This window comes from Engraulis encrasicolus, chromosome 2, assembly GCF_034702125.1.
Source record: "Engraulis encrasicolus isolate BLACKSEA-1 chromosome 2, IST_EnEncr_1.0, whole genome shotgun sequence".
Classification (NCBI taxonomy): domain Eukaryota; kingdom Metazoa; phylum Chordata; class Actinopteri; order Clupeiformes; family Engraulidae; genus Engraulis; species Engraulis encrasicolus.
The window spans coordinates 52,670,012-52,692,037 of NC_085858.1; the positions used below are offsets into that span (position 1 = coordinate 52,670,012).

A 22,026-nucleotide genomic window follows, 5' to 3' on the forward strand; every position below is an offset into this window, starting at 1 on the left:
AAAGTTGAGCAACAGTGTTTCCAATTCCAACATAGAACTGGGTATTGTTTTCTCACTGTGTCTTTCTCGGAGGATATGGTGTGCTGATTGCCAGGGCCCAAATCCACGATTGCAATCGTTTGATGTGGTTCGTAAATATTTTCCGTTGGTAATGAAGCGCCACTTCATAAGCCTTTTATTGAGTGCATAATGTTTACTTAACTGTAGAACTAATCACTGTCTACTCGTGTTCACCTAGGTAGGCTAGGCTACAGATGCATTCAGTCGGTAAATGAGTTAGGTGTGGCCCGCCTGGCTTCAGCTATATTTAATGATTGAAGGAAGGGAGAGGGTGCATGCAGCGCGCCCAGCCATGGAAAAGTTAAATTTAGTAGCGCAGCTGTTGTTCCGGGGAACAGTCCATCCATAGGCACCGCACCGAGGATGGCTGAAATCACTAAGCATCATTTAGAAGGGGGGATGCCACGCCACCTCGTTCAGAATGGAATTCCGGATGGTTAAGCTGGATCATTCCTCCTTAACCGGCTGCTCTTAACGTCGTTGAACTCATTGTCGTGCGCTTGTCTTCCCCAGCAGGTTTGACTTGGACAAGGTCCCCAGCCGAACTGTTCACCTCATACGAAGAGCACGGAGAAAGGTCTGGAGCCGGTGGAACAGCTGAGCACCATTTAACACCATGAAGAGGATGTTGTTGTTTTGACTTGGCCTCCTGTTTGCCCTGCCAGAGAGAGATGCCGAGATGAGATGTGGTTTATGAGATAAAAAAAGGTATAATACTGGCACTATTGTTTACAGACAAGGCCCATCAGATGAGCACACCGGAGCAGTATAGGTGAATACTACACAGAAGGTCTTAAATGATGCCCACCATTTGGTGACCTCAGCTCATTTCATTTTTCATACCTGACTCAGCTGCTGTCCCAAGAATCGTGGGTCTGTGCTGGTGGAGAGATAGCACCCGGATACTTCAGCTGAAAACAGTTCAGGATAACCAGTTCTGAGGAATACTTCAAGTTGATGCAAGCTGGAACATGCCGGCATAATTTTGGATTCTTGTACTAATGTGGGAGAGAACTGTGTCTCAGAACCTCATTGTTACCTGCATACTTGTTGGAGATGCTATCTGAATTGACTTAACCAGGAAACGACAATAACAAAAAGTGACACAGCTGTCGGCTCAGTGTTCCCTGGATGGAAGCTTATACTGGAATATCTTAACAGGCAATGATGCAATGCGATGTTCCGGGTCTGGCAGACATGAGATCTGATGGATCTGCATGTCCATCACATTGAGGTCAAAGGGGGAAAGGACACAAGGTCAAGGGGAACTTGGCAGGGTTGCTAAGTAACACTGTTGGAAGGGCAGGGAAGGACAGCAGCAGCCTCAGCTGTGCACTATGGCTGGGAAAGACTATCACCATCTCTTCAAACTGCTCATCATTGGAGACTCCAGTTAGTATTTTGTTGCTATTTTTAATTATTTTATTGTCCTTTTTTATGTCTGTTCACAAATTGATGTTTACCCCTTTTTACAACTCACCCACCTCAAGTTCTTTAACACTAGTTTGGTGATTAGAACCACATACTAGATCGGTAGACAGATAGTATTCCTTTATTGTCAAACAAGTGGAAATTTGTTACACCAACCACCTTACTTTTTAGATTGGTGGTGACCTGAACACAGAATACCCCACAACATTCTCTTACGTGTTTGTTTTCCTGTGTGGCATTTACCTCTTTAGTTGGCCTCAAGTAGCTGCCTGCCCAGGTCATTTCCCTTGCAGATAGTCGTAGTCACTTCCGTTAGGACTAGGTAGCCACTTTGGCCTGATATCGGTGTAATCTGGACCTTTTTACGCAACAACTGGAAACACAGTCATACAAAGAGGAAGTCTAAGGGGCTTGAGGAGAAAGGGCCTGTGATCCCATTTCTCCACTTTAGCAGTTCCATTTCCTGTCCCCAAACGGGCAGTTGCAGGGTCCATTTTTTGGTGTGTGTTTGTAGTGAAGAAGGTGAGAGGACCTGGCCCACACTGTTTTGTTCTGTTTTGTTTCGCTTTACGGGATCGAGACTCTAGTTTCAACAAATGCTTTTCCTGGAAGTCAGCGCAGAATGGAGGAGAGGAGGCTTGTAAAAACAATGTAGCCGCCGTTATTGGCGTGTCAGGTTTCTTCTAGAGCAACGCAAAACAGACAAGTTTGCATGTTGTCAAACCTAGCTCCTTATGTTCCTATTTCATGTCATTGTTGGTCAGGTTCCATGTTGTCTTCTCACTCTGTTTGCCCCCCCTCCATACACAAGTCAGGTGGTTACTTTTCACTTTCATTTTGTGGCATGCCTGTACTTTAGGTATCAGTTTTTAGTCAATGTGAAACAGGACCCTGTTTGATTTTCTTCTTTTTCCCTTTCATCATCCACTTTTTCTTTTGGTCACAGATGTGGGGAAGAGCAGCCTGCTTCTGCGGTTTGCTGACAACTCTTTCTCTGGTAAGCACACTGCCTGCCTGCCTGCCTGTCTCCCTGCCTGTCTGTCCTTCCTCTGAGTGTGTTTGAGCAACAGGGCTGCCGTCTGTTGGTTCTGGGAGTGTGCTGTGACTGGTGACTGTACAGGGTGTGGTTATAGAAAAAGTACTTGGATCGAAACCCGACTTCCCCTGTGAAACAAAAAATGATTAGTTTTGTCTGCTGTGCGGAGACTTTTATGTGAACTTTCATTATCTGTTGGAGCTATGAAATCCAGTAGACACCAAACCCCAAACTAATAACACACCTCATCTTGCTTAGGGGAGTTGCAAGTAAAGCTTACTATTTTTTGAGATTTTGCTCCTATAGTAGGCCACAGTGTATGTAGGATAGAGGCTTAGTCAGCACTGAAAAAAACTGGTGTCATCAAAACCAACTGGAAACAAATATACAGCAGTGCAGGAGGAACAGGACAGGACTTTTACTCTGTGCTGTGGCAGGTTGTGCTGCAATTGAGGTTAAATGAGGCAAGATTTAGCCATCTACTATCGATTGCTTCTAAACAGGCTTGGGCATGTATTGTGTTACAGCCTGATCTGAGCCACAAGAGACTGTAATAACATTAATTTGTGTAATTAGTTTCACACAATTAACTCCAATATACTCAGCGCTATTGTTGATGGCCCAAGGGGACATTCAACCACATGAAAACTAGGTTTTCAATCACAGGACAACACAAGATGTAGGCTTACTCTATTCTGTGACAGAGTGCAGCAGTTCTGTTGTCGTGTTGATGGATCCTAATAGCATAGACACGTGGCTTGGGTATACCTTCCTGAAGAACATTTTATCAGAAACATGTGACTACATCAACAGAAAGGCTATTCTAAGCAATTCCAAACGGAATGTGATATGAAATCCCCAGAACCAGAGGACTTGGGCAAGGTGGTAGGCATTTGCTGTCAAGGTGACCTTAACTACAAGGTTTTGGGGGAAGCTAGGTGATGTGGTCCATGATGGCACCAGCCTGCTGTGCTGTTGCTGGGGAAGTGAAGGTGTAGTGTTAGCATAGCTGAGACTACATCTGCTGTCTCCTGGCTGGACTCATACGTCATGTCTGGAGGCATTGACATCACACCTGCCTAGTACTCAGTAGGAGCCAGGGAGACAAGCCGGCACAGTAATATGATACAGCAGACAGCCTCAATAATGCACATCAGTCGTCAATCTGATTTGAACTGGGGTTTGGCCTACTCTTCTAGACCAACAAACCCAGACATATAAATTCTTAAAATGTGTATGTGATGCTGATCATTTAGGGTTTCACAAAGAATGACATCTAAAAAAATCATGGTATCCTCTTCATTGACTGTAAAATAAATGAAAATACATCCACAATACAAAAAGAGAGAAAAAAGATTCTCAAAGGCCTTCCTCCGGTACATGTGGGCTTTGTTTATGAAGTCCATGTCCAAAATAATGAAGACCTTTTCACCTCGAAGGGCCTTTGAGGTGAAATCGTCTTCATTATTTTGAACATGGACTTCATAAAAACAAAGCCCACGCGTACCGGCACCAAGCCAACAAGAAGACCAAGATTATCTAGATTTGGACGACACCATAATCTACAAATAATAAAATACAGTTAGATTTATTTAAAAACAATAATGAGAGATGATCATTTGAAAGGAAGGTCATATACTGTGTGTTGCTATTCCTCAGGCAGCTACATTACTACGATCGGAGTGGACTTTAAGATCCGCACAGTGGACATCGACGGGGAGCGAGTCAAGTTGCAGATCTGGGATACAGCTGGGCAGGAGCGATTCCGGACCATCACCTCCACGTAATCAATCATCCATCCAATTACAGCCTCTCAAGCACTAGACTACTAAGGACACAAGTGCTGACATCCTTCTGTAAAACAAACACAGGAAGATCATGGAATAACACGGTCATGTTGTTACAGTACATTGCATCCAGGGCTCCAGATTAACACCAGCCAACTGGTCAAATGCTGGTGAAATTTCAGTTTGACTGGTAAAAAAGAAAACCTACTAGCCAGTTTTACCTAACCTGACTCTCGCGCAGATGGATTGTCATCCTGTGCGAGCTCACGAAGTGTAACGAAGATGCACGAAGCACTAGGGGTCTCGCGAGAGCCAGGCTAAGTTTTAGCTATTAATAAGTTTGTGTTTGACTAGTAAGATTAACATCTACTAGCTGTTCAAAGTTAATTTAGAGCCCTGATTACATCCCGTGTTTTGTGGTGGCTATTAGGAATAAGACGTTTTAAAGTTATTAAGGCATATTAAAAATATATTTTATGGGGCTTTTGCCTATATTTAGATTGGGCAGTATGAAAGCAGACATGAAGTGAGTGGGCGAGAGACATGGGGTAGAGTTGGGAAATTGCCCAGGCTGGACTTGAACCTGGGTCTCCATGGTCTGTGCGTGTTGACCATATGTGGTCAGGTGTATTCGCCCGCTGCACAACAGTATCCCCGTCGAGAAAGTAGAGCAAGTAGAGCTTTTCTAGACTTCTCAAGAGTGGTTCTGGACCATCACCTCCACATAATCCACCATTTATCGGATAATAATAACCTCTCAAGTAGTTAACTGCTAAGGAGGCAAGTGCTGAGGGATGGCCTACTGTTTTAACGTAAATAACAAACATGGGGAGATAATGGGCTAATACACAGTCATGTAGTTACAGCACATCCCTAGCTTTGTGTTGGCTGTTAAGTATAGTGTTTAAGTAGAAGCTCTGTAGGCGCCTCTCCCAGGATGTGTGTGTTATGGGTGGGGCAGTGTCATTAATGCCTCTATCCGGTTCCTTTTCCCTCTCTCTCTCTCTCTCTCTCTCTCTCTCTCTCTCTCTCTCTCTCTCTCTCTCTCTCTCTCTCTCTCTCTCTCTCTCTCGTTGTTCTGTCTCTCTTGCAGGTATTACAGAAACACTCATGGCGTCATTATCGTGTATGACGTCACGAATCCAGAGTCATTTGTGAATGTCAAGAGATGGCTGAACGAGATCTCGCAAAACTGCGACAACGTTTGTAAGATCATGGGTGAGTGTCTGTGTGCAAAGCTTGTACACAATGTTTACGTACTGTGACTGTCTCTTCACCCCATCCCCCATCCTCCAGTCAAGCCACAGCCCAGTGTAAATGCTGTGTGAGCCTGGTGGTGGCTACCAGCCAGACGAGAGTGTCATGTTATACTACCAGTAGACAGCTCTTTGTTCTCAATAGGTCCCCACGGTGCATACTGTATGCTGACGTGACTCTGCGGACGTTTTTAAGGAACAGTGTACTTGTGTGTTGAGATGCGTGCTGCTTCTCATGCCGTCTTGCTTGTCACCAAGCTTCCTCATTCCGTTCATGACTGTGTGATGTGTGGTGGAAATGTGGCCTTGGGTTTTTGTGACATTCTAGTCATGGACTTCATGCTTGAAGGGAAGTGTAGCTGATAAACAAACTGAAACTACAAATATGACCTACAGGTACTGCAGCTAAACTGTAGCCAACTCTGTTCTAGTCTAGTTCTAGTATACTGTTTATAGATAATTTACTTTTAAATACCTCAACACTGGATGTGAAAATGTCTAGCCTCAAAACACATCACAGTATGGCAGACACCATTGAGCTCAAATGACATCTGAGATTAAGAGCACTTCAATTTGCTGCTGGATGTAATCACCTACTAATGAGGTGAAAGATCAATCTCTTAAAAAAAAAATGTGTTAAGTTAAAAAAAAAAATATTTTCTGTGTGCTATGATTACTTTTCCAAATGCAAGAGGCATGTGTGATGCTTGCCATCCCATGTACGCTGTAGGCTTAGGAAAGATGGGTGGTGTTCTGTCAAACCAACTGATAAAACCTCTGTCCCCCTCTTCAGTTGGGAACAAGAATGACGACCCGTCCAAGAAGCAGGTGGAGACAGCAGACGCTCTGCGCTTTGGCGAGTCTGTGGGTGTCAGAGTGTTTGAAACTAGTGCCAAGGAGAACATCAACGTGGAAGAGGTTTGTCCCACACTGAACCAAACTTTACATGCTCACCGTGCTTAAAGGGACACTGTGTGAGATTTTTAGTTGTTTATTTCCAGAATTCATGCTGCCCATTAACTAATGTTACATTTTTCATGAATACTTACCACCAGCATCAAATTCTAAGTATTCATTATGACTGGAAAAATTGCACTTTTCATACATGAAAAGGGGATCTTCTCCATGGTCCGCCATTTTGAATTTCCAAAAATAGCCATTTTTAGCTGCAAAAATGACTGTACTTGGACCATACTAGAAAATATTTGTTTAGTACTTAGTAAACTTTCATGTAAAGATCAAATTTGGTAATAGGCAGCCCAATTTCAATAAGCAGCATAGTTGCAGTACCTTTTTTGACCATTTCCTGCACAGTGTCCCTTTAAAGTTATCACCAGTTATTAGTGAAAGTGAAGTGAAAGCCCAACTGGGAAACTCCAACTCCCATTGTCATTGTGACACAGCACTCATGTGTTCACTGCAAACTGCACACAACGAAATTGCATTTATGCCTTACCCGTGCAAGGGGGCAGCCTCCAATGGCGCCCCAAGGGAGCAGTGCGGTAGGATGGTACCATGCTCAGGGTAGGGACTCACTAGTTTGACGCCGTGTCGGCCGGGAGGGCTGTACTTGCGCCTTACGTCATTCAGAGTGACAGCTGCCCCACGGTGCAGAACATAGCTGGTAGCAGGGCTGTAGTACTCGAGTCCGGACTCGGCCCGAGTCCGGTCTCAAGTCCGTTTTTTTATGGACTTGGACTTGTCTCGGACTCTGTATTGTTTGAACTCGGACTTGTCTCGGACTCGGACAATGGTCTTGCCAAATTAGGCTTTTGGACTCGCCGGGTCTGTCATTAAGTTTTGTTTAGAACACTGGCCATCCTTGTAAAGTTGAGCTTGAAATCCAATAACAAACAAGTTTGTCTTCACATCCATGCCATATAGGTTATCTTCTAAGGTTCACACTATTGACATTCATCCTTTTCATTGTTAAACACTGACCGACATGTGACTCGGACTTGACTTGGACTCTAATCTTTTTGGACTCGGTCTTGTCTCGGACTTGAACCTCTTTGGACTCAGACTTGTCTGACTCGGGCAGTCATGGGTGAGCGGTTAGGGTGTCAGACTGGCATCCCAGAGGTTGCCGGTTCGACTCCCGACTCGCCAGGTTGATGGGGGGAGTAATCAACCAGTGCTCTCCCCCATCCTCCTCCATGACTGAGGTACCCTGAGCATGGTACCGTCCCACCGCACTGCTCCCCATGGGGCGCCACTGAGGGCTGCCCCCTTGCACGGGTGAGGCATAAATGCAATTTCGTTGTGTGCAGTGTGCAGTGTTCACTTGTGTGCTGTGGAGTGCTGTGTCACAATGACAATGGGAGTTGGAGTTTCCCAATGGGCTTTCACTTTCACGGCTTTCACTTGTCTCGGACTTGACTAATACTGGTCTTGGACTTGTCTTGGACTCTACAAAGGTGGACTTGACTACAGCCCTGGCTGGTAGGCTACGTGTTTTCAGTTGAAGTAGTAGACCTACACATCAAATGAACTAGTGGACCTATTAGTTATTTTAAAAAGTTAACACATTCAAGTAATTTTGTAAATGACACCCTGATGCAACCGCATTTATCTTAGCAACTAATTATCTATTAGACTAATTACCCTGTAAAGCTCTAGACCTGTTATTGTTAATTGAACGCTTTTTTCTACATAGATCAAAATAATGCATGTCAAAATAATGTCAACCACTGCAGAATTACATTAGTCTAGTCCAATTAGCCTATTGAAATTAGGCGTAGGCTATTAGAACCATGTATTTATGATTGATGACCAGCCTCAGCTCTCGTGCACGAGTACGCACAACCCATCCGGGCCGACACGGCGTTAAACTAGTGAGTCCCGCTCAAGGTACCTCAGTCATGGAGGAGGATGGGGGAGAACACTGGATGGGGGTTAATTACTCCCCCCACCACTCTGGCAGATCGGGAGTCGAACCGGCAACCTTCGGGCTACAAGTCTGACGCCCTAACCGCTTACCCATGACTGCCCCATTAGTTCATTATGTCAAGAATTGTAGAAGTGTATACCTCCCAACATTAGCAATGAGTCTATTTTTCTCATGTGAGCTGTGAAGGACTTGCTGAATGTTGTACACTATTTTTAAATTCAGCTTTATTTCAAAATGTCTGCCTGATCTTTGAACAGCGTATGAAATATTGAAGAATTTGCTTCACACTTAGTTGCTCTCAATTCTTCTCTTTTTGTGGCTCTGATGTTTACTGTCCGTGTTCTCTCTTGTAATTTCTGGTCAGAACATTGTAAATCAAGAGAATTCGTTTTGTTGCTTTGGCTTCTCCTTTGCTGTGTGTATGACGCATTGTATTCCGTCCCCTCTCTCTGTGTGCAGATGTTCATGGCGTTTACTCACATGGTCCTGCGTGCCAAGAAGCAGAGCCAGAGTCGGGCGGAGAGAGAGAGGGAGCGAGAGAAGGACACGGTCAACATCAACTCCCATCGAGACAGGGAGAGGAGGAAGAGAGGGAAGAAATGTTGCTGAGAGAAAGGAGGGAGGGAGAGAGGGAGGGGATGGAAAGATGTATTACAGCATCCCATCTCCCACAGTATGAACGACTGGAAACCCCCTTAATATTGCACTGACCGAGGGAGTGGAGGGGATGAAACTACTGTTAAGTGCCGAAACGTCACTCCGGTGTTACTGTTTTTTTTCTTTTAATGTCTTTTTATGTCAGTCTGTCGTGTCTTATTTTTTTAACTGAAAGGGAACCATGACCCGTTGTCGCATTGTAATTATTAAACTGTCTAATCAGTGAGGTCTGCTAACAGGTGTTAAGTGTTCTGCTGTGATCATGACCTAGTGAATTGTCAGTTTTATTTTTTAATGAATAAAAAAAACATTTTAATCGCCTCCAGCGGTTGAAATGAGATGTCAAAGTAACGATTTAGCAATAAATAAGTCCTAACGCGGTCTCAGATTGTATATTTTTCTTCTTTTAAAGCTTGTGGTAATCTATTACAAAGAAAATTCTTTTTTCAAATGCAGACCACGTCTCAGTGAGGCCACCATGTAAACATATTTTAGGTACTACATTTTTTTTTAGATTGTTTACACACAATTTATGGAATCATGCCTCGAATTCTCACAATTCTAAACACCAATCTTAAAAAACCCTCACTTCTGCAAAATGAACGTCTTGTCTGAAAACAATGTACCCTCTTCTAAAAAAGCAATTTTGTTCAAAAATGATAAACACAAGTCATCATTTGAATTGACACTCATATTAACCATTTGAACACTTAACATGCATGTAGTAAAACGGTGTACTCAGCATGACCTACAGTAGACCTTATTTTGGTCAGTGTTCCACTTACTACAGAGGGTATATTTCTATGTCACGAATTGACTCAAATATTGGGTAACCACATGGAAGCAATTTCGTGTATTACATATTTTAGCACTCAAAAACTAAAAAAAAGTGTGCACTCACTGCATCCACTCATCTGATCATCAGTATCACATGTAATGTGTTCTTAAATAGTGATGGTTGCTTATTGTAAACACAGGTACGGAGTTTGCCCATGTGATGAAATACACATAGAATAGCAATTGGTTTAGAATAGAAGGAATTGTGTTTGACGTTCAGTGGCATTGGTTTATGGGTTTGGAAAACCAAACTTTTTTCAGAACTGTGTCATGTACCAGAAATTAAAAGATGGAGAAAAACTGTAAGACAATTTACTCACAAGCAAGGGAAAAATGATCAATGCATGACCAGTTAACTAAAATGCAGTTGATGTGAAGCATTTAGTTTTCATTCAAAGCATTAAATATCAAGCAAAATATTTTGAAGGCCACGGGCAGTGTTAAGTTATAAGATATAGAGAGGTATAAAGTTGTCCTGCTTCAAATTAGAGAATTCTCAAACACATTGCTGCCCAGTCAATCTACTTCAGAGAGGCTTATGATCTGGTAGAAGTGAACTACTTTCTTTCATGTTTTAGCATTTGATCGCTTACGTGGCATTTCATCAGTCTGATAATGTCTTAAACAATTCTTTGGTACACTCCAATATGGGGCAAACAAATACATTATAAAACATGAATGACATGAAAGGAAATCCACACAGGGAAAATGTAATTCTTGTGTTACTTTATTGATTGCAAGTCTGGTTGTTAAATAAAGACAGGGAGAAACACCCAGGGTCTGCGTGGGTGCACCTCCCCAAGGCCTATGTCAGAGCACCGGCCTCTCCAGTCCGCTCTCCGCCCGCCGCTGGTGCGTGTCTCTCGGGCCTCCGCGGTAAGGACCACCACCCCCGCGGTTCTGGTGCCCACCTCCTCCTCCTCCACCTCCCCTGCCTCTCCCTCTGTAGCCTCCCCTATGGTGATACCCTCCTCTTGCAGGGTCTCTCTCTTCCCCATCCCGAAAGTTCCTGTCTTGCCATTGGCCAGCCTGTTGCCCCGGGTAATGCGGCTGCTGCTGGTTGTGGTGGCCCCTCCTCCTGCCTTGGTGCCAGTGGTGGCCACGCCCCTGTGGCCTTTCTGGGGAGCCGCTTGGTCTGTGGTGGGCCTTGACTTCTTGATCTTGTTCTGTGTTGTCGGGCTCTGTTGTCTGTTGCTGCGGGGCTTGGTTGCTGCCAGTTGGACATGTGGCTTGGGGCTTGCCAGCCTCTGTGCTACAGTCCTGGCCTTTGTCCTGAGCCGCCGCCACATCGGCCTCCTTGGCTGCTTCTCTCACTTCCTGTTCCTCTAGCTCGCCACACGGCACTGCGTCGTCCACCACACAGGTTCCATTCAGGGCTGCTACGACTGGCTCGGCCCTCATGTGATTGCTCTGCTTCTCGGAGGCGAGGGAGAGCTTTGTGAGGTCTGGTGCACCATCAGGGGCACCGGCAGGCACCCCGCCACCACCACCGTTACCACCACCGTTACCACCACCACCACCACCACCTCCTCCTCCTCCTCCTCCTCCTCTTCCCCTTCTGCCACCTCTGTTGTGGTCATGACGATGATGATGGTAATGGTTGTGGTTATGATTATAGTTGTGGTTTTGGTTGTAACCCCGCCCTCTTCTGCCAGAGTGGCCCCTCCCCTTGCCATGATGGCTTGGAGGCTGGGGTGTCTGTGGAGGCTGGGGGCCACTGGACTGGGGGACGCATGCAGGGGTCTCGAGGGGGCTGGCAGGGGGATCCGAGGTGCTGTTGGCTGGATCGTTGGCTTCAGGAGGGGGCTGTGGAACAGTATAAAAACACTGTTTACTTGGTACAAGCGGAAGGAGAATCAAACAAACAACAGTAAAAAACGAAAGTAAAGGGAATAAATCTACACACAAACTCTGTGCCATACATGGCTTTACTATTGTGTTGCAAGCTTTCCTATTGTGCTACAGTCACTGGAGTGCCTAAAAACAAAACAAAAACTGCAAGTCTTACCTCGTTAATATGTATAAGGAATCGGTTGGATTCCTCCTCAGGGTCAATGATTCCACCCTTCTGTCGCTGGCGTTCCAGAACCCTCTGCAGTTCCACCCATTTTTGACGGAATTCTACTCCCACGACCTCTTCCGTCATCTGTGTGCCAAAGAAATGATAAAGAACCATTTATATACGTACATTCCAAAAGCCACACATCAAAAACAAAGGCTTGTGTATGGAAAGCTGCAAGGGTCTCTCATCGGCCTGTGACTATTTAAAGCAGTTCACGCGGCCTGTCCTACAGATGTCTACATTTTTAATATATAATCACAGATACACATTATGGATTGTGCTCTTATTTTGTAAGCCGCAGACAGATCCAGGGATAGCTCCCTGTGGTTTCCCCCCCTGACACACCCATCTTGCCAACAGTGCCCCCTTGTGGCTGAAATCCAGCAGTGTCGGCCCAGTGACAGATCATGATTCATCTGAACTTTTACCTCAGGGGCTGCAGGTGCTGGGGAAGACAATAGGTTGTCAACGTCACAAGCCAGAGCCTCGCGACACACTGGACATACTACCTCCAACTTCTGCAAGAGACAGAGGGAGACAGAGAGAGACAGAGTTAAAGTGAGGTAATGTGTGTGGGTGGGTGGGTAGATAAATGTATACCAGCAAGAAATATGATATGCCATGATAAATTGTTAAGGAATGTTGATGCCTCACATGGTGGATCTCATTAGAGGCCATACAGTAGAATCAAAACCATCTGACTTGCTGTTGCTGATCATGTTTCAACACTATGTTTTGACTACCTAGTCATTTCAGGTATGTGTGAACTTGGGGTCAGACACTAGATGAGTCACTCACTCTCTTGTGACTATGGCTAAGTGAACATAAATTCCTGAACTCCTTTAAGTATGTAAATGTGGTTACAAAAAAAGCGTACAGACTGCAATTCATGAAGCAGGAAATAATTCCACGGCCGACATTTGAAGAAAAAAATAACAAGGATAGCAAAACATGTTGTTAGATGTAACCTATTGTACCATGCCTAATTTCAGAGTATTCAAAACGTTCAACTATACATGTTTTTTTTTTCCTTTATTATGATTAGACGATGTAAGAGGTGGACAGGAAATAATGGGGAAAGAGATGGGCTAGGGTTGGGACATGACCCTGGTCGTATTCAAACCTGGGTCCCCATTAGCCTGGTTCCTACCAGACCTCTGTGTGTGTTTGTAGTTCTGGAGCCCCCTCGTGGCACTCAACACACATGGACGGCTGGGAGCATGTAGCAGGATTCCATTTCTCCAGTCAAAAAATAATCAAGAGCATTTATTGCTTTAACATCAATTTGCAGCTCCCATTGAGGAGTCACAGGACATATTATACGTAGACTACATTGACGCTTTAGAGATGAACAGAACAGGAATTTTTGAAGGAATTTGTTGATATTGAAGCAATAAATGCTCCGTTTATTTTTTGACTGGAGAAATGGAATCCTGTACATGCTCCCAGACCTAGTAGTGGAGCTCAGAAAGCTGCGCGGAACTACAGGTCGGGCAAGAGCCGGGCAAGAGCCAGGCAAGAGCCGGGCAAGAGTCAGGCAAGGTCCCCATGGGCATGCGAGCCCTTTCATGGACGGGTGCCTCAGCACACTGCGCCACAGCTCCCCCAGGTCACATTACACTTGAGGACTATGTTATAATCTGAAATGTGTCATACTGGAGATCAGCTTAAAAACTTTCAACCCACTACCTGAACATCTTAGGTTCTTTCTAATATCCTTCTAAACTCCCGTCCTCCCTAGCTGCCTTGCCTACTCCAGATGACGTCACATGATGACAGAAATGTATTCCAATATATATATATTTTTTTTTTTAAATCTTGCAAAAGCTCAATTCTAATGTCAGTTTGCATTTGCATTTGGGATGGTGAATGAAGAATGCAGTAGTCCCCCAAAAGTTGTTGTGGCTGGGCTGACAGCGGGGAAACTTTACTGTTTTCTCCACGGAGGCAGGACGTCTGCGAAACATGAGGCCACAAGTGCAGGCCAAGGATGGGAGTCCGGCAGTCCGCATATGATCGGAAAGGACCTAACGCCACCGTTTACCTCCTCGTCCAGTCTGCCGCGACTCTTGTCCTCCTCGATCTCCTTCTCCCTCTGGCGGATCTCCATCTGGGAGTGGCTGACGTAGCGGCCTAGGCAGTGGGAGTGGAAGTAGTGGTAGCAGGAGGTCTTGGTGAAGGCCTCTCCATCCTGTGGGCCATACATATGTCATGTCATATATTAATCATGAGGACATACATTAGAGGGACATAAACCATGTGTGAGTGTCAGTCAAAGACTACGTATGTATTACTTTGAAATACAGTCAATACAGTCAATGGTGTGTCTGTGCGCATGTGAGAGAGAAAGAGAGGGAGAAACTAGAGAGTGCGAGTGTGTGTGTGTGTGTGTGGTGTTGAGTAATCATAACACTGGACCTTAAATCCATAAAGGCAGATGACACAGTTCCCATGGGGAATATTGCTGTCTGTTAGGATCTCTTTGGCTTTCTGTGGAGATGGAGGGAGAAGACAGAGAACGCTTGATGAGAGATTAAAAATTCAGGAAGGAAGCCAATACAGGAAAACGTTTATAGTATGCAGAAAAGCTATAGTATGAAGATAAGTTTTTATTGTATTTTATACTTTGTTTTGTGTTATAGTGTGTTTGTATTATGAACTATAAAAGAAAAGTAGCTATTGCACAAACTCTGGTATATTTACATTGTATTTCCATATGTTCATAAATATACATGCCCCACACCCATTTCCAAATCTGAATGAAAGAGAGAGGACTGACCTCGATGACCTGGTACAGTACTGGTGCCCCTGGACAGGACTCTGCTTCCATTTGCAGACATCTCTGCACACTGACAGACACAGAGGAGAGATGGAAGGAAGCACAAGTCACGATGACGTCACTAAGCTGATCTACAGAAGATGTGTGTGCACACAAACACACACACACACACACACACACACACACACACACACACACACACACACACACACACACACACACACACACACACACACACACACACACACACACACAAACATACATACACATTTGTACTGTACATCATTAGGCATTTAGCGTCAATTGATTTTTGGGAGTCAATATTACCTGAGTAGCTGATCATCTGACAGGCCTCGGGGGTTCTTTATAGTTATGACCGGTGGGAAGGAAGGGTACTGTAAGCACATTAAAAAAACGAATACAACTTACTGCTTGTTGAAAGTTATAATGTACTTTAAAAGTCGTTGATCAGTAGGCTCAGGGTGTAATTTGTGGGGGATGTTGTTTTGAGTAGAATGGTTTTGAAGTCCCTTTTCCCACTCGGGATTAAAATAATTTAGCAAAGGAAAACGCCCTATAAATTACACCATATGATCAAAGAAATATAGAAGTCTCATTTTATTTATTTTGTTTAACCCAAGTATCCAGTTGACTATATATTGGGTTATTTTAAGATTTGACTCATTAGCATAGTTGGGTTTACAGATTTGGCCAAATGACAGCACTGCTGTCACAAGAAAATCCCGTGGGGGAAACACTGGAGAGAGTAGACAGAGAGGCCGAGACGACGGAAATGAGAAATGCACACTGTGCTGCCGTAAGCTGGCCGGATACCTGAGAAGCTAGTGTGAGGGTAAGCGTGAGGCGGACAAACTGAGAGAGGACATCTTCTGCAGTAGAAGGGTAGAGGACCAAGCTCACCTCCCACCCTCTAGCAAAGACAGAAAAGACAGACAGATGCAATTAGGAAAAGACACACATAAACACAACACACACAATCTCGACATAGTAAGGAAAATACAATAGGCTTCAATTCATTCCTCAACTGATTAAAACAGCTCAGAGATCCTCTGAAGACTTCAGTAGATCACTACAAGTAGCATAACTCTGTAGTAATGGTTGATATTCAAAAAAGCACCTAATAACAACTACTCACCCACTGTCCTTCTGGATAACTTTCAGTTCATCTAGGTAGATTGATTGCAGAACTTCAATCTCAGAAAATACACTGCAAGAAGAAGGAGCCCAGATTTAGTAAACAGAACTCCACACTTGCCTTTCTGCGGCGGCTAATAATGTGATACATAATAGCTACTGTTATTATTCCACATCAGGTTAACAAAGTAACAACTTAAGCACCTGGATTCACAGAGCGCTACAAAGTATCAAACATGACACAACGGGCACACCGTGTCTTCGTGGCCATTACAAAAGCTACAACTCGTGCAAGCTACATGATACTGTACTCAGAATCCTGCTTCACCCCCACACACATTTTTGTTTTCAGTCATGCCCCAGCTCCATGAAGGAGATAAATACTTCAAAATGATATTTTCAAAAGGTGTTTTGTATATCGATCGAGGTAGTCACAGTCTGCGTTTCATAATATTAGGTAAATAATGACACCTCGGACATGATAGTAACACGTTGTCCAATGCACCAATTATGCATAACACGCTGCTCGAACGAACAAACTAAACAAGCCTACAATTCAACGAGGTCAATTTTAGATTTCTTCAGACAAAACTATATTGGACACACATCTGCTTAACCAACTTGTAAATACAGAAGCTAAGTGGCCTCCAAAACTGCCCACATTATTGACCTGACTTGGTGTGACTGCCTGGCCCTCTATTTAGGCCACTGCTAATATTTTTCACCCGAAAACATCGGCCACTCCACCCTCTCATAACTTCGTTGATAACACATTACTGCGAAAGCGAAATGCACATTATTTACACCAGCTTCCAACCGGCATGGCTAGCTGTCCAAGTTAGTTACATATCTAGATGGGGTGTGCTGCTGTAAAGTTAGCTAACTTGCTAGCTACCTAACGTTAATTAGTAGACCAGACAACCACAACAAACTCGTATAACACCAGTGATGAAATGTGCTGGTCATCAACTATCAACATCCAGTGCAGTCGGTGTGGGATATACTATCGTGTAAGAAAACAGTGGAAACGTTCATAAAACTCACTCGTTCTCAGCAGCCATCCTTCATGAATGCTAGGCTTGCTAGCTACCTCCACTCACTGCAGGTAGTTCTAGCTGTCATAAGAAACAAGCAGGCTACAAAAGCTAAACAGCACTCTCTTGTGTTGTACAAGAGTAGTGAGTATTCGTGCAGCTCCAGCACTAGAGGGAGCGCAGACCAAGTGAGCCAGACCAAGCTAGAACTACAGTAGTAGTCAACGGAAATGACATTTTCATTGCGGGTTTGTTACAGTTGTCATGTAGGTAATTAGTAATTACGGGTGGAGCGATTAATTGCCAAAAATGGAACGTGTAAAATAGTGGCGTTAGGGCCGCAATGATGGAGAAAAACAGAAGGTCACGTGCATGCGTCGTACCATGACAGCAGGGGAGAAGATGAACAAAAACACGGGTGTGCTCACTGTGCTGGGGCAAATACATTAGAATAGTAGCAGGTCTACGCACCGGTATTATTGCAAGTATGAAGCAGTAAAAGAGTTGTATAAATAGAGGCTTGTAAAAAAAAAAAATAGAGGTAGGTAGATAGGTCAGGGGTTCTCACCATGACCCATACAGCGGTAGATTGCAGTCAAGGCCCCCATAGTCTACCAGTGGAGTCCAGTCAAGGCCCTTCTTACATGGGTTGTGCCACACTATTTTTCTGTGCACCCCCTTTCACAACCATAGTCTATGTCTGTGTCAGTGCCCCACTGGGGGCTGTATGGTATGTCCACCTAGAACCACTTCGCAGTCTCCGAGAGGTCCCTGGCCCCCACTTTGAAAAAACACTGGTATAGGTAGCCTAGCATTGCATGTAGCAAAGTCCAATCTCACGCACATCCAGATGCTTTTCGGGTGCAGGTTCAAAAGACGTTAAGTTCAAAATGAAAAAAGGGAAAAACCGCAACACCGATGCTCCCATTTACTTCATTTCAATTTCATTAAAATGAAGTAAATGGGAGCATCGGTGTTGCGGTTTTTCCCTTTTTAGCATTGCATGTAGCCCATGCCTACCTGACCCATGCAATGGGCCAGGCCAATAGATGTTCCAAGGATGGGCATTGTGCTGCTGGCTGTTCACTTCCCCACCTACCTGACAGTGCCAGGAATCGAACCCACAGCCATCTGGCTACAGGCCCCACTCCCTACAGCCGTGGGGCATCATGACTGCCTTTAGCTGATGCTGAAATGTTCAGTGGCAAAGGGTTGCCAACCGTCCCTTGAAATACTGAATTGTCCAGTATTTAGAAACAAAAGTACAATTCCGTATTGAGCTGAAACGGGACACAATTTGGTTAAAATGCAGGAAATTGCATCTAAGAAATACACATTTTTCTTCAACTCTATTAGGGCCTAAGTAAGTACACCAATCTCCTCTTATCTACAGTAGCCTGATACTTGTTTCACCAGGATGTTTAGAATTTGTTGTCAGTCAGTCGACATCCGAGGTGAAGAACCTGGGCTGAGCTACAGAGGTGTTCCACTAATGATGGAATACACACAGACAGATACACAGCACCAAGACAAGACTCCCAAACCACACAGGGATCATATGTGGATCATATGTGGAAAACATAGTCCTGAGCACTGTCATTTATTTCCTAAAAAATAACACTTTCACATCTATGTGGTGAACATTCAATATTAGTCCTGCAGTTTTCACAAATAGGAGTGCTTCTTCACAATTCACCACTTTTTATTTTTTTCTTGGTGCTGATGTTTCGGCAACTAGGCCTTCATCAGGTAGTCCTCTCAGGATGACACATCAGATAGTGAGTAAAAATAAATGTGGATGTCTTTTTTTCTATGTGACTCACTTCACTTCAGCAGCATGCAGTGAAGTTGCAAAAGACAATACGGGAGAGTTCCTTTAATGGCTGGCTTTCTGACTCTTTCTCCTCTAGGATGCCATTCCTTTTAAGGCAGGCACTACATGGACTCTGCTGTCTTTAGCCAAACCATTAAAACTTGCTGCTGTGTGCACCTGAATAAAGTTAGGCCTAAGTGGTTGTCTTCTTTGAAGTGGGCTTGTTTTTCTGGTCATTTACTGTAGTGCCTTTGTAGTTGTATGTCCCATGATTGTACTTCTGCTGTTGCGAATGTGTATTTGTGTGTGTTGTGTGTGTGTGTGCGTGCGTGCATGCGCGCGCGGCTGTGTGTGTGATTATTATCAATGTCTTACCTATCTATATGTTTAGTTTAACTGCACATTGGAGACTGGTCAAATGTAATTTCAATCTTCTATGTTAACCCTGCTATGAATATAATATAATAATAATAATATAATAATGCCATCTCAAGCCTTCTACATACCACACTGTCCCACCTGGATGAGGGGAGGGGGAATTATGTTAGAATGCTGTTCATAGATTACAGTTCAGCATTCAACACCATAATCCCCCTGCGCCTGGCTGACAAGATGAGGGGGCTGGGACTCAACACACAGTTGTGCAATTGGGTGCTCAGCTTTCTCACTGATCGCCCTCAAGTGGTCAGAATAGGTGGAGGTGTCACTTCAAGCCAGCTGACCCTCAACATTGGCTCGCCCCGGGGTTGTGTTTTGAGCCCACTGCTCTATAACATCTACACGCATGACTGTACAACCACCAGCAGCTCAAATTCCATCTTAAAATTTGCTGACCACACCGTGGTGCTGGGTCTCATCTCAAACAACACCGAGACAGCCTACCTGAATGAGGTGGATGACCTAGCACTGTGGTGCCAGTCCAACAACCTGGCCCTGAACGTCAGCAAGACAAAAGAAATGGTAGTGGACTTCAGGAAGGTGCAGAGCAGGGCATACACGCCACTTACCATCAGCCTGGGGAGCCTGTGGAGAGGGTCTCAAATTGCAAGTACCTGGGAGTACACCTGACTGAGGACCTCTCCTGGTCACTACACACCCAACACCTGACAGCAAAATCCAGGCAGCGGCTGTACTTTCTCCGCCTACTGAGGAAGTTTAAGGTCTCCACTCCCATCCTGACCACCTTCTATTCATCAGCGGTGGAAAGTGTGTTAACAGGCTGTTTTACGGCCTAGTTTGGAAGCTGCACACAACAACAACAGAAGGACCTACAGAGAGTGGTGCGTACTATCAAAGCCAACCTTCCAGGACTCTTGGGTCTTTACACTAAGAGGGTGGGAGCCAGGGCTAGGAAAATTATGCAGGATGTCTCACACCCCAACTCTTACATGTTCACCCTACTTAAGTCCTGCAGACGACTCAGAACCATTCAGGCCAGTACAGAAAGAATGAGGAAAAGTTTTTACCCCCAGGCAGTGCGACTGCTGAACAGTGACTTTTTTAAATAATAATTTTCTTTGTTTTTTCTTTAACTTATTTCTCACCTTTTATTTCCTTTTTTACTTTACTTCTTTAATTCTTAAGATGCAGAGCTGATGACCCCATCATCATTTCACTACAATACCATGTATGTGACAAATAAAATTACTTGAACTTGAACTTGAACTTGCTACATAGATTTTTGACAATAAAGTACACTTTGACTTCAACTGCTACACTCGTATCACACCAGCTTGTATAGTGAAACATCAGGACATAAGTGCTGTTGAAGGGCCAAGGGATTATGGAAACAAAATGTGTTGATCTGTGTGTGGCTGTGTCAGTTAGGTTAGTCTCACATTGCTGTCATGAACTCAGGGTCCGTTCACGCACACTGCGACATTACAATGCATTCTGGTAAGAAAATTCTCAGACAAAATTGCACTGGTTTTCATTTAACATTTATTTATCAGCTGTGTTTTTGTTCTTTTATTTTGTGTGAAGCACATTGAACTTTCACTGTGTATGAAATGCACTATACACTTAACTTGCCTAGTCCCGCCTTACACACACAAATAGGCAATGTGGCTGGGATAGGCTGGGATATACCCCTGGGTGCAGCCTCACTGAGACCCAGACAACTGCAGTAAAAAATACTTTTTGGACACTAATGATTTGTTAGACTGAACTTTGGACTTATTATTTGTTGACTGTGGCCATTGAGCAAAGTGTTCATTATCTTTCACCTTGCAATGACAATGCAATGGATGAACTGGAAGCTGGTGTCGGCATTGGTTCACGTTTTTTTCACCAGAAGAAAGGAGAACACATGGCTTTCACATTTGTTGGACAATACACCACTAAACACAGGCAGAATAATACAATAGTAAAGATGAAATGGAGGGGTCACCAGAGGAACATATTCACAGTTTCCAGGTGTACACAAGAGCTAATGTCCATAGGAAACACATGAGGACATTTACACTACATTTACATTTGGTCTCATTTGTGTCACATGACCTAAAGCCATCATGTGGTTTACAGTATATGATGGAGCATCATGCTGACTCATGTTTTTGTGTAAAAGGATTATGGTCAGATTGTTAGCACAATGAATATGGCACGCTTGCCAAGTTAAATGTTCTTTAAGTGTGTGTGTGTGTGTGTGTGTGTGTGTGTGTGTGTGTGTGTGTGTGTGTGTGTGTGTGTGTGTGTGTGTGTGTGTGTTTTCTTAGCTTTGCTCTTGGCCTGAAATTAGACCAATTTGGCCAGGTTTGAATATGCTGCTCCATTATGTTGCATTAGCTGGCCAGGCATCATCTTTTATTCATTTTTTATTTTATTTATTTAGCATTTAGTATCTGTCACATCTAGCCAAACCTCTGCAGCCACTGCAGTTTCCTCATATTTATAGCCTATTTTCACAATTACATACAGCAGGGCATTTGCCCCTGCGCCCAGGGCCCGGGGTGTGGTGGGGGCCCTATATGGCAGGCTATACAGGGGGCCCTATGGCTTGGCAGGCCAAGTTGGAGACCCTTTGTGTAATTGTCACATCGCTATTCATATCTCTACCTCTGTTATAGACAGGGACGGGCCTCCTAGGTTCAGAAAGTAGAAAACGATGCCATATTTGCTTGAGCCAATTCAGTGAAACACCTGATCCACAAAAGGTAGCGTACTTATACTTATCATCAGACAGATTCCTGAGCTAAGTGAAATCACCTGTGTTACCTATGTCTCTCTGGGC

At 44.2% G+C, this 22,026-nt stretch overlaps 2 protein-coding genes across 3 annotated transcripts; one reads left to right on the plus strand and one right to left on the minus strand.

Moving 5' to 3' along the window:
• The first annotated feature begins 711 nt into the window (after nucleotides 1–711).
• On the plus strand, nucleotides 712–9,498 carry si:dkey-16l2.16 (ras-related protein Rab-35). The gene is made up of 6 exons (XM_063191508.1): nucleotides 712–1,452; nucleotides 2,438–2,488; nucleotides 4,187–4,310; nucleotides 5,408–5,532; nucleotides 6,364–6,488; nucleotides 8,920–9,498. The coding sequence occupies exons 1-6, from the start codon at nucleotides 1,398–1,400 to the stop codon at nucleotides 9,067–9,069; spliced, it is 630 nt and encodes a 209-aa protein (XP_063047578.1). The 5' UTR covers nucleotides 712–1,397; the 3' UTR covers nucleotides 9,070–9,498.
• Nucleotides 9,499–10,663: 1,165 nt separating this feature from the next.
• Nucleotides 10,664–18,130, minus strand: rnf25 (ring finger protein 25). 2 transcript variants are annotated; one of them, XM_063191469.1, is made up of 10 exons: nucleotides 18,084–18,130; nucleotides 15,952–16,023; nucleotides 15,630–15,726; nucleotides 15,123–15,190; nucleotides 14,796–14,865; nucleotides 14,435–14,506; nucleotides 14,061–14,207; nucleotides 12,445–12,534; nucleotides 11,963–12,100; nucleotides 10,664–11,760 (listed from the first exon to the last, which is right to left on the minus strand). In XM_063191469.1, exons 1-10 carry the CDS (start codon nucleotides 18,113–18,115, stop codon nucleotides 10,765–10,767), a joined length of 1,782 nt encoding a protein of 593 aa, XP_063047539.1. In that variant the 5' UTR covers nucleotides 18,116–18,130; the 3' UTR covers nucleotides 10,664–10,764. The 2 variants fall into 2 exon arrangements, with proteins under 2 accessions (XP_063047539.1, XP_063047547.1); XM_063191477.1 differs by lacking the exon at nucleotides 18,084–18,130 and adding an exon at nucleotides 16,995–17,169.
• Nucleotides 18,131–22,026: the final 3,896 nt, after the last annotated feature.